Raw genomic sequence first — 12606 nt, 5'->3', positions numbered from 1 at the left:
AGGGGTTCCTGGGTAGATGGGCCCAGGGTGGGAGCGGCGGAGCAGTCTCCCGGCGCGGGGGGCCCGGCTGGCAGGGGGCCGCACGCGGGCCTGCACGCTGGGTGCTCCCGGCAGGTTGGCGACACAGTGATGAGCTGGCACCAATGTCGCTGTCCCTTCCAGAATACTTAAAGGAGCAGCTGGAGCAGTACGTGAAGAAGCTGCAGGTGGTGAGGGTGGTGCGGCAGGAGGAGCGGAAGGGCTTGATCACCGCCCGGCTGCTGGGGGCCAGCGTGGCCCAGGCGCAGGTGCTCACCTTCCTGGATGCCCACTGTGAGTACGAGACCAGCCTGGCACCCGGGAGGCCTGAGGGTGCCTCACGGGACCCCTGCTGCTCTGGGGCTCGGGGTGGCTTGGGACTCACTCCAGCTTCTCATGCCCTCTGCTCATCCCTATCCCAGGGATGTTTGATCGGCAGATGCACAAGGCCCTAAAATAATTGGCGCCCCGCAGTCACAGGGCGTGTGCTCTGGAGCCTAGATTCCGCCGCCCCCCCCCCCCCCCCCCCCCCCCGCTTGCTCTGTACCTCATTCTGAGCTCAGCCCCTCAGAGAGCCCACTCGTCACCACTGGGAACTGGTTTGTGTGGAGCTTCCCCCTAGAGCCACGCGGAGCCACAGAGGCCTCCCCTTTGCCCCAAAAGCCAACACCTCCCCACCGTTGTCTGGGAAGAATCTGTTCCCCGAAAGTGGTGATATGTTAGGGAAAGCGCTAGATTCAGAGTGAGGAGACCTGGGTTTGCCTCCTGGCTCTGCCAGTAACTGAGCCTCAGTTTCCCCATTTGTAAAATGGGAATGAGGAGACCAGACTTTACTCACCAACAAGATTAACTATTCCAAAGGCCAAATACAGTAATCTGTGCAGTTTACTGAAAATCCCAAGGGGCTAGAGCAGTGGAAGGGATGCTTGTTCCACAGCTGGAGCTGGAGCTTGAGGTTTGGTCCCCTGGGGAAAGGGGGTACCCCCCCCTTTCTGAAATCCACATGTGAGTGAGAAGGGCTGATTGAGTAGATAAGCTGGAAACCCTGAAGGGTGGGTCCCCCACCCAGGGCCTTCCCCGTGGTTTGCATCATTTGAGTTGACCACATTACTCCCCTGAGAGCTCCACTCTTCCCTTCGAAGTCACCTCCACCTTTGGGTTGGGTGAGGGAGGGTGGACAGGAGCGTCTCAGGAAATCTCTCTCTGCTTTCTACAACTGTGGAGCTTGCCTGTGTGTCTCTAACCCCGGGGAGTCTGCGGAAGGTTCTCTGGTCTTCCCGAGCCTCCCTGCTGGCATGGGGCATGGGCTCAGCCGCGGGCCGACCCTGACTGCCGACTCCTGGTCCCCACTGCAGGTGAGTGCTTCCATGGCTGGCTGGAGCCGCTCCTGGCTCGCATCGCTGAGGATGAGACGGTGGTGGTGAGCCCGGACATCGTCACCATCGACCTGAACACTTTTGAGTTCTCCAAGCCCGTCCAGAGGGGCAGAGTCCACAGCCGTGGCAACTTTGACTGGAGCCTGACCTTCGGCTGGGAGGCTATCCCTGCCCACGAGAAGCAGAGGCGCAAGGATGAGACCTACCCCATCAAGTAAGGACCAGAGCCTACCGAGCCCCGAGCCGGCTCCCAGGGACCGTCTTAGGCCCGCGCGTATGGGGCGCTCCATGAAGCATGTGACACACTTCCCTTACTCGTCCCCTCCGAGCTGGGGGCTGGCATTAGCCTGTTTCACAGGTGAGAGCACGGCCTCCTAGGGATGGGCAGCGGCCCCAGATGATGCAGTAGCACACGGTGGAGTGAGCATGCCCATCCCGGCGGCCGGACCCAGCCCGCGCCCCACCCGCGGCCCTGCTCCGCCTCCCACCACCGCTGGCCCTTCTTCACCTCTCACCGTGGGCCAGGCGCCGACTAAGGGCCTCACTTGTTGCCTCTATTTATTCCCCCCTGCACGTAGAAGGGCATGACCGGGCCATGCAGAGGCCCCGGGAGATGGGGCGTAGAGGCCACTGTGGAATCGCCCTTGTCACGGGGAGGCGTGGACTCCCAGGTCACCGGGAGTCTTTGCAAAGACTAAAAACCTATTGAAAGCAAACAGACAAGGGTTCCACTGTCTGCGCTGTCACAGTTGCCCTGAACTTCTCCGCGAGGGGGCCAGATAGCAAGGAAGTTAGTTTCTGCCAGCTGCGGACAGCCTGTTGCATATTATTCCTTGTTGGCTTGTTTTTGTTTAACAACCGTTGAAAGTGTGAAAACTCATTCTTTGCCCAGAGCCTTATGAAATGAGGCCAGCTTCGGCCTGTAGGCCATAGTTTGCCCACCCCTGACCTATAGGGCGGAGACTTGAAAGCTCACCCACTGTTTCGTGCCCAGCTGGGTCTGCCGCTCGCTCACCCACCCCCTCCTTCCCTCTCCACGTCACCCGTGGTGTTGCTAGAGATCACAAGTTTATGTCGTTTTATTTATTCATTGTTTTTAAGTAGACTCCGCGCCCACCATGGGGCTTGAACTCACGACCCTGAGACCAGGGGTCGCATGCTCTACCGACTGAGCCAGCCAGGCGCCCCCACAAGTTTATTTGAACAGGTGTCTCAGCCAAACTGAGCTGGGCAGTGACTTTTAGAGAATCCCCTGGTTTGGGATCGCCTGTGTCATTGTTTTCCCACACTGGCCGGGAAATTTAACCGAACGTACACCAGGGATGGAGGGAAGCAGAGGTTGGGGATGCGGGGAGCAGAGGGTAAGAGGGAAGGCCTGAAAGGAGAGGGTGAGCTCGTCCCCCGCCCCAGGCCCACAGCCTCAGAACTGCTGCCCAGAGCCTCAGTGAAGTGCACCCGTGGGTACCCAAGGGAGCAGCCCCGTGGATCCTGGCCGGCCAGCTGCTCCGTCTCCACTAGAAGGAGGAAAAGAAGCAACCACAGGGGGAAAGAAGAAGAGATTAGGCAGGAGAGAGAAAAGAAATCTGAACTCCCCATCGGCCCTCTGCTTGTTTCACGGAGGTCTTTTGTTTGCTGTGCTCGACAGCTGAGCCCCCCCCCCTCAAACCGGGGAGCCAGGCACCTGCTCCCCGCCCATCACTGCTGTCCCCTGCTCCAATGTCCGAGGACCACGCAAGCAGAAGACAAAGCTCCAGTGTTTGAGGCATGAATTTGCTCCCTGGGCTCAGTGCCCCCGCGTGTGGGGTCCCCCCAGGCATTCTGCACAGCACCCCCGCCAGGAGGCCGGCAGGCAGTCCCCTCCCATCCCCCACTCTCAGAGCTCACGGGTGGCCAAGGGGAGAGGTAAGGGGCCCAGAAGGAAAAACAGGGTGTCTCCGGAAGTGGACTGGGTGTGGGGCTGCACGGAGGCTCCCCGGGCAGGGTTTATGCCCGGAGGTCATCTTGGGCAGAGAAGCCTCTCAAGGCCAAGAGACGGGCCGGTCAGAGACACCCCCCAGAAGCAGCAGAGAGCTGCACAGTGCTCATCCGAGCCCCGCGCTCCCCGGGCCTCCCCAGGACTCATTCGGGGTGCTCGGAGTGCCTGGGGGAAGCCAGAAAGCCTGCCTGAGCATGAGGGTCTTCTGATTGAAATTCCTTCTGGAAAGTGGCTCTGGGAGGCAGCTCCTGCCCGGAGCAGTGACGGGAGCAGCCGCAGGTTGACGCCGGGCCAGGCTCCTTGGCCCATGAGTCGGGGGAGCCCTGGAGGAGGCCTGCTGGGCCGTAGCACACGGAGCCCCCCACCGAGGGCCCCGAAGCCCCGTCCAAAGCCCGGCTGACCGGGCGGGATGCCAAGGGCTGGCGGGGCCTTCCCTCCTTGGAGCCTGCAGACGCTCCCACGGCCCCACCTGAGCTTGCCTCCACGTCCCCTCTACTGCTTCCAGGAGCGCCTGTCACCTGTCACCTCCGATGCCCGCGCAGCGGCCGGGGCCCCCGAGCACGGGCTCTCGAGTCCGTGGGAAGGCCCGGGGTTCCGAAACAGAATGGGGTCCCTCCCGGCTCATTCGTTCGCGGTTTGCTCCCCCTTCCGAAGACAGCTCCGCGCAGCTCTGACAACTGAGGGTCTGTGATGCTCTAGAACTTTGCTGCCTCTGCCGCAGGCGGCGGGGACCGAGCTCCCACGACAGCGCGCTGGGCCGCGTGGCTGCGCCCCGTGGGTCCCCACGGCCCGTGAACGGGTGCCTCTCCGCGGACGGTGATGCTCGCCTCCTGGGGCTTGACGGGCCAGGAGGGGGGAAGAGCCCAGTGAAGCCCGGGACACTTGGGCTGAATGAGTGACCCGGGGTGGTGGCTGCGGCGGGGGCGGCCGTGGGTGGCCCGGCTTCCCCCTGAAAGATGCACATGCTTCTCCCTCTGTCTCTCCAGATCCCCGACGTTTGCCGGCGGCCTCTTCTCCATCTCCAAGTCCTACTTTGAGCACATCGGTACCTATGATAATCAGATGGAGATCTGGGGAGGGGAGAACGTGGAAATGTCCTTCCGGGTGAGAGTGAGGAGGGCTTGGGGGGGAGCCACGGCCTCCCGGGGAGCCCAGCCCGAGCCCCTGTCTCCCAGGCGGTGGCAGCCTCAGGGATGTGACATCTGGAGCTGGACCTAAAAGGGTGGCTCTTTCCCGTCGTGGCATCACCTTTCCTCTGCTCCCCCCACCCCTGTCCGTAGCAGTAGGGCTTTGGGGATCCGAGTGGACAACTTAGAACAAATTACCAGAATGTCTTAGGGGAACCAGACATCTGGGGCCTGGTGACATCTTTCTTGAGGTCTGTGGGAAAAGTGTTAGGATGAGGGTGGGAAAGATCAGCCAGCAGGTCAGAGGACACAGGCCCTGGTGGCCTCTGAAGTGTCCCCCCCAGCAAACCCTGCATCGCTGAAGATGGAGGCCCAAACCCTGGTGGACCCCACAACTGAGGGTTCCAGGAGTAAGGCAAACCAGGATTGGGTGAGGAAGAAAGATTTCCTCTCCGTGCCGTCCACATGAACCCCCACGCTGGGGTCATTAGCGAGCAGATGAGCTCATTTACGAAGTGACTTCTCACGGTGCCTGGCACACACCAAGCGTGTCTCTGGTGCCTGTGTTGTTATGACTATGATCACGTATTTCTGCTGCTGCTGTAGTAAACCGAATAACAACACATCTACTAACATAAAATGTAAAAAAGAGAGGACCCGGATGTGGGGGGGGGGCGTGTCTTAAACCAGCCCACTAGCATAGAGAAGGGGCACCAGGTCAGTCACCGGAACTCCCAGGGTTCTGATTCTAGGCTCATCCATGAGCCTCCGACCGCTGTTGAGTCTCTCTCAGGAAGCTAATGTGCTAACGGCCCAGGTGACTACCACAGCCCACCCGGAAACTGACGTCCTTGCTATAATTGATGCGCCAATGCTCTAGTTGGGTCACAAGTCCATCTTGATTTGAGGGAGCTTGGGTTTCCAGTAACACCTGGGTGAGCCGATAAAATCACATTTCCAGGTCAACAAGCCAAGTGGCCGGAGCTCGGAGTAGGTATACAGACACAAAGTTAGCCAGCTGTTTTTTCTCCAATGTGGGCTCTGACAACCCGGAGCACCCTGCAGATTTCCATTGGCCTGAATCAGCCTTGAACTACCATCATAGAGCCAGGGATTACATAGTCATGGGCCTACGAAGAATCCTGGTCGATGTCCTTTTTTCTAGGAGAGAGCACCATTTCCCTGAGTCCTTAGACCTGGGACCCTCACACCCTGGGAATAGAACAGAGCTGCTTTGGGGGGACAGTGACCCCCTACCCACCCCTCAAGGCTCTATCTCTTGTCTTCTTTTGGCAGGTGTGGCAATGTGGGGGCCAGCTGGAGATCATCCCCTGCTCTGTGGTAGGCCATGTGTTCCGTACCAAGAGTCCCCACACCTTCCCCAAGGGTGTCAGTGTCATTGCTCGCAACCAAGTGCGCCTGGCTGAGGTCTGGATGGATAACTACAAGGAGATTTTCTATCGGAGAAACATGCAGGCAGCAAAGATGGCCCAAGAGGTGAGAGGAAAGGGCGCTTGGGAGGTGTTTGGGTGAAGAGCAGTGTAGCATCCCAGACCCTCATCAGGGACTTAATGGTAGAAATCCGCACGTCTCTACTACCTGGTGCCTCCCATCACCCCTCAGACCCCGTGAGCTCAGGGAGGCCAGAGCTTGAAGGCTAGCACTGAGGACAGGAGCTTCTGTTACCCCCCCCCCCCCCCCCGAGAGTCCTGGCATCTTTTAGGAGAGGAGGGAAAAAGATTTGAAGAACCTCTTCCAGGAGGAAGGGCTTTGCTCTGAGAGGGCTCAGAACTGAGGTCTGGGAGAAGACGGATAGGGAAGTCCCGGGAGATGGGGGAGGAAGGAGGCCAAGGGGGGGGGGGGGTCGGTTAGATGGGATAAGCCAGTAGCCCCAACAGGTGCTGACCAGGAATGAGCAGGAGACCCGTTCTGGGAGCAAGTGACCGCAGAACCTCTGGGCTACTTCAGCCATACGGGCAGGTCAGGCCCGGTGGAACTGACCCTTTGGGGGCTGGCTTCGTTGACAGAAATCCTTCGGGGACATTTCGGAACGCCTGAAGCTGAGGGAGCAGTTACACTGTCACAACTTTTCCTGGTTCCTGCACAACATCTATCCGGAGATGTTTGTTCCCGACCTGAAGCCCACCCTCTATGGAGCTGTAAGTCTTAACAACCAGCTTGCCCACCCATCATCACAGGAACCCCCAGGGGTAGTTCAGAAGCACTCGCCCCACAAGGGATGGCACACTCCCTACACCCCTTTGAAGGAAGACTGAAAGGCCACTGGGACTTCTAGAGATTAACCAAGAACTTGTAAGTGGGAAACAGCCCATAAGCAGTGGTTCTCAAACATCCACCTGCAGCAGAATCACCTGGAAGGCACGTTAAAACAGATTGCTGATTACTGATTCAGTAGGACGGGAACGGGGCCTGAGAATTGACATTTCTAACAAGTCTTCAGGTGCTGCTGACGGTCCGGGGATCACTCTCGGAGAATCATTGCTCATGAGGAAATTCCCACGCACTGAGGGCTCCTCTGAGACCTGGCAGCCTGGGAGGTCCCCCAGCCTCTGGGCTCAGCGCCTCCCCTCGCTGTTACCTCCAGGCCTCTAGGGTCATGAGCAGAGGAGAACACCGGCCATGCACATTTACACCAGTTGAGCCCCACACTGCAAACCCCAAAATTCCTAACTGTGTTATCCCGGTTCCCCTCTCTCTCACCGTTCTGCAGATCAGGAACCTCGGCATCAACCAGTGCCTGGATGTGGGGGAGAACAACCACGGGGGGAAGCCCCTCATCATGTACACCTGCCATGGCCTTGGCGGCAACCAGGTACCCGGCCCTACCACACCGGGCAGGCCCAAGAGAAGCCCACTTGTGAAACAACCCCTCTTTACAGGCCTCTTCTCCACTCAAAATAGCCCTTTCCTGGGGCACCGGGGTGGCTCAGTCGGTTCAGTGTCTGACTCTAGATTTCAGCTCAGGTCATGATCTCAGGGTCATAGGATCGCATCCTACATCAGGCTCGGCTGGGAGTGTGCTTGAGTTCAAAACAAAAATAGCCCTTTCCTGAGGATTAGGGTCGGGAGACCCAGGGAGAGAAGGAGATAGGCCCCTGCCCTCAGCTCCCAGTCTGAGTTGGAACATATGGCAGAGATAGACAAGGTCTGAGGCATGAGGTAGGGACACCCGGGGAGCACTGGGCGTTGGCGATAGGTGACAGAGAGGGGGCGGGAGGGCAGGATTGTTTATCAGGAAGACTTCCTAGAGGGTGCCAGGTGCCGAGTGAGGCTTTAGAGTAAGTATGGAAACTGTGAGCACTTGCTTAAACCCACGCCCAGCTTTAATGCCTCCCCTGCCCAGAAACTGCTGCTCTGACTCTGTCACCCAGCAGTGACCCCAAATAACAACCATCTACTGACGTGTCACAGTTACCTGGCATGCTGGGAATTTACCCCATGCCTTACAGTGCCCCGGCTCTTCCCCGAGGGCTAACTAGTGACCTCCCGGAACCCAGTCCCTCGGCCTGCCCCGAATGCCCAGTGTCTGGTAAGTACACTTGGAACAGAGCCGAAGCAAGGAAAGGAGTGGCGTGAGCCACTGCACAGGCTGCCAGCATATGCAGCCAAGACCAAGTCATCATCAAGCCATTTCCTATACCACCGGCCTACACGACCATTTTAGGTAGTACATCGGTGAACATTTGTTTGTTTTAAACAAAGAAACCAGCACATCAAGCCCACATGATTTCACAAATAACACATAAAAACGAAGCTAAGTAAATTTTTTAATGATTTTAAAGAAAAAATATTAAGTAACTGTTATCCCAGTAAAACCTAGGTAGTGGCCAAAATCCCAAAGGTAGCGCAGGAATTACTGATGTTTTGGCCCCCGCTCGCTTCCTTCCCCAGAAGGTCAGCTGTGGTTGGAGTCTTAGGGCAGTTGGCTCTGGAAGATAGTGGGCAAACTCTCCGCCTCCTCTTGTCTTGACTTCTAGTACTTTGAGTACACAACCCAGAGGGACCTTCGCCACAACATCTCAAAGCAGCTGTGTCTACATGCCAGTGCTGGCACCCTGGGCCTGAGGAGCTGTCACTTCACCGGCAAAAATAGCCAAGTCCCCAAGGATGAGGAATGGGAATTCACCCAGGTGAGTCAGCTGCCCGGAAAGCTCAGAATCAAGAACGTGCGGCCACAGCTGCCCCCCTCCTTATTTGCTGCATCTCCTGCCGTACGGTGGATCCCGGGTGGAGCGCAACAGTGGAGGAAGTATGGAGAAAGTGGGCTTGGTGACAGAAAGGGTTCTCAGGGCATAAGTAACGTCTGGTGAGGTCTGGCTCTGGCCGATAGAAAGTCGAGATTGGGAGTTAATGGTCCATGGCCATCGCTGTCATGGCTCAAGGGTTTTTAGCTGAACCCAAGTAGATGGAGGTGAAGATTCACGCGTGGTTCCTCCCTGCCCTCTGTGTGCCAGGTACAAAGCTGTGTACTCACACGCACCGAGTGTGGTTAATCCTTCAGAGGCTCTTCCCAAGCATGTGTCTAGATGAGCCAGTGGAAGCTCAGCAAGTTTGACCGGCCCTAGCCCCACCACTAGTTAGTGGCAGGCCTGAGATTCAGACCTAGATCATTCTGACTTAAAAGCCTGGGTTCTTTGTAGTGTACCACACTGCCTCAGGTTATGGAATGTAACTTCTACAGTGCTGGACCCAAACTAGCCCTACCCATGAGCCTCCACAACCCACCCTACCCCAGTCTTCAGGCTCTGGCTTAGGGGGAAAGAAGCCTGATGTTGGGGCCGCAGGGAAAGGAAGAGTGTAAATATGATCGAAGGCAGAAAGTGGGGGTATACAACAGGGGCTCAGGCCTCTGAGCCTGGCCGTCTGGAGGAGGGGCCCTTGAAAATACTAGCCCCATGGTCCTACCTTCCTCTATCCCAGCTGCTCTGGCTAAATCCTGAAGTGGGAAATTGATACCGAATGCAGGTGGAAACTCAGGAACTCATCCCATCAGGGTATCTGACACCCCAAGAAAAAAATTGAAGAGTGTTCTCTTTGTGTCTTGTTGCATTCCCTTTGCTTTTTACTTATTGCGCCCCATCTCATTGCCCCCTAGTAGCACCGTTGGCTCTCTGAAGCCCAGGTTGACTTTTTGCTGTGTCATCTTTTAGGACCAGCTAATCAGGAACCGGGCATCCGGGACCTGCCTGACGTCTGAGGACAAAAAGCCAGCGATGGCCGCCTGCAACCCCAGGGACCCCCACCAGCACTGGGTCTTCAACTGACACCCCCGATCACCCCCGTGGGAGTTCCCGTGGGGAACCCAGCCTCTCAGGAAACAGGATTTGGGGGAAGCTGATGATTGAGAGCCTGATTACCAGCTTCTCCGTAGGCCTTAAAGATGGATTTCTAAACCCAGCAGATATCAAGGCAGGACCTTCCCGTTCCTTGCAACAACACAGGGCCCATTTTCCTTCTCTCGTGTTGGTGGAAGAACCCGTTAGAACTTGCAATACTTGGCCTAGCGCTTGCCTTCTGTCCTTGAGACAGACTTCCAGACAGAGAAGGCAGCCTGGGCAGGGCCCAGGGCAGGGCCCAGGGCAGCAATGCTAAATTCAAGAAAAGTACCTCTGCGGCCAAGTCCTGAGTCCTCTGTCGTGTGGAGCACTCACAGGACCAGTGAAGTGGCACCTTCTAACGGAGACACTAGAGGTCTACAAGAGTCTCCCTGCTGATATTGCCCGATGTTGGTAGAGCCATTCGTTTACAGAAAGCACCCTGACAGGAGTCCTTTATCTTATTCCGCCTGCACAGTAAGCCTGGGAGCAAGACAGGGCGGGAACCCCCATGCCCACTGTACAGATAAGAAAGCAGAGGTAGAGATAAAGGGGCTTGTCTGTCCCACAGCTAGTGGATGGCGGGAGCCAACTGAGACTTGATTGCAAACACTGAGCCAGAGCTCCTTCTTCCACACCCCGAGAACACTAGACATCAGGCGTAAGCCTTCCTCTTTCCCTCCATGCTGATCACATCTGGCTGGTCTCCGTAGAGCCTAGAACAGTGGTGCCAGGCAGCCATGAGGCCGGCCTCGTTTGGGGATCCTGGGATGTTAGTGGAAAGCAAGCTCACGGAACCAGTGATTCTCAGGTCTAAGAACCTCCCCCCCCCCCAAGCCTTTTTTTCAATGCTCCGTACATAAGGTAGATGAAAAGCCAAGTGGCAGTGGGTGAAGTTGTTGGTAGGTGAAGACCGTGCCCAACAGCCCCAGAACTTCTAAAGGTCTGCGAGCAAACATCTGAAACTTGTTTTTATCCAACCCTGTCATTTTCATATTGTGAAACCAAGGCCAGATAAGTAATTTGTCTGACACCACACGGCAAGGTATTGGCAACCCGAGAGCAGAACCCGGATGAGGCTAACGAGAGCCCTGGGAGGTGTGAGGAAGCGGGGACGGTGTGTAGAATTGAGCGTGACTGCATAACCAGCCATGATTGCTGTACCTGCATGAAGTCCCCATGTGGAGCGGACCCAACATGCGTGTCAGCTCTTCTCCAAGCAAGTTGGACCCCACCACACATGGGCGCTTGGCCTGAACTAGAGAGCCCGGCTCCCTAGAGGAGAGTTCACATTCCTTCCAGAAGGCTCCAGACTTTCTAGCAGGCTGTCATCTTGGGCTTCACCACGTGAGGGTGCCATGGGATCACAGCTGCCTCTCCCTGCCCCCGCCCCCTCAACACTGCAGGAGGTCTCCTAAATTCCCAAGAGCCTTCAGGACCCTATAGGGGAAGCAATCTGGGGTAGCCCAGTCAGAGGGAGAGGAGAGACTGGCCAGGATATGGCCACAGTGGAAAAAGGAAAAACTGGACCTAAGATCCCAATAAAAATAAAGGTTTTATGGCATTGGGAAAGGAAACTCACCTTTGGTTCCTCCTCTCCCGTTGTCCCGTGGCTGACCCATTGGAAAGTCAGTTGATTCAGGCTGTGTAGAGCCACACACATCTGAAAAGTTCTATCACATCACTGTCTCTTATCCCCAGACATCCTCTGGCACCCGATCTAGCCTGCATACTGTGTGTCAAGCCCATGTAGACATGAGATGTAAGATGAGACTTGCCCCCATGGAACCCATACTCCAGCTGGGGAAGCAGATGGAAGCAAGTCAGGACAAGCCTGGAGGTGTTCAGAGCTGTGCTAGGTGAGATGGAAAGGACAATTCCTTCCATCTAGGCGAACCGGGAAGGTCTCACAAGGATGGTGACATTTGACCTTTGGCCTCAGGGATGAGTCCTCAGGTGGGATCTCACACAAGCACTGGTCTAGAATGAGGAAAGTCACAGAGAGACAAAGCTGCAGGTGGCTTCCCAAGAAACCAAGGGACCATCAGGGCGGCCGAGCAGTGGATGTGAAAGCTGGAGGGTTGGGGCCACATTGTGACTTTCATGGGACCTAGGTCCCTTTGTTTTCACCAGAAAATTCTTAAATTGTGTTTTATAACTGCATTGGTATAAAGATGAATATGATTCATTTTATTTCTTCTGATTTTTTTAAAAAACTAAATCTGTGGGTCCTGGGCACTGTGCCTGCTGTGCCTGCTGCGCTACTGGTTACGTCTATCCTGTAGAACAGCGGGTTGGGGCCCAGTTGAGAAGGCTTTGAAGGCCATGCTAATACAGTAAACCATAGGGAGCCGTGGTTCCTGACTCCAATCCTAGCCCTCCTCTTGGTTGCACTAAACATCCAAACACTTAATCAGGTGTTGGTTGTTTGCCTTTTATCCCAATATCCCTCACACTCTCTATGGCATCGCCCAACAGCCCTCCAGCCCAGTCTTAGGATATAGGCCCAACCAATGTGCTCTGTTGTGGCCCCAAGTTTCTTCACCCCTAACACAAAAACACCATAACCTCTCCGGGGGGCAGTCAGCTAAGAGTAACCCACAGGGAGTGAGAGGTGCAGCAGAAGAAAGAGAAAAAAGCAAACACCACACCTAGAGAGTCGGCCCAGGTTTGGGGGTGGGAGACGGGAAGGTAGGTGGTCAAGAAGAGGGCAAGGGCTCTGATGGGGTGGTATAAGGCTCCATAATCTCCCCTCAGCTGAGGCTGGGCTCGCC

The 12606-nt window shown here is 56.4% G+C and overlaps 1 protein-coding gene across 4 annotated transcripts in view; it reads left to right on the top strand.

Annotated features, from left to right (window-relative positions):
- Window positions 1–12025, top strand: part of GALNT6 (polypeptide N-acetylgalactosaminyltransferase 6) — a 35883-nt gene extending 23858 nt beyond the window's left edge. For all 4 annotated transcript variants that reach the window (XM_038577704.1, XM_038577707.1, XM_038577706.1 and 1 more), the window contains 8 exons: window positions 163–312; window positions 1374–1608; window positions 4356–4473; window positions 5793–5993; window positions 6524–6655; window positions 7228–7329; window positions 8495–8647; window positions 9668–12025. In XM_038577704.1, coding sequence (XP_038433632.1) covers window positions 163–312; window positions 1374–1608; window positions 4356–4473; window positions 5793–5993; window positions 6524–6655; window positions 7228–7329; window positions 8495–8647; window positions 9668–9781 — 1205 coding nt within the window. In that variant the 3' untranslated portion in view covers window positions 9782–12025. The remainder of the gene's footprint in view (window positions 1–162; window positions 313–1373; window positions 1609–4355; window positions 4474–5792; window positions 5994–6523; window positions 6656–7227; window positions 7330–8494; window positions 8648–9667) is intronic.
- The last annotated feature ends 581 nt before the right edge of the window (window positions 12026–12606 follow it).

Source organism: Canis lupus, chromosome 27 (genome assembly GCF_011100685.1).
Source record: "Canis lupus familiaris isolate Mischka breed German Shepherd chromosome 27, alternate assembly UU_Cfam_GSD_1.0, whole genome shotgun sequence".
Lineage (NCBI taxonomy): Eukaryota > Metazoa > Chordata > Mammalia > Carnivora > Canidae > Canis > Canis lupus.
This window is presented reverse-complemented; position numbering and strand designations above follow the sequence as displayed.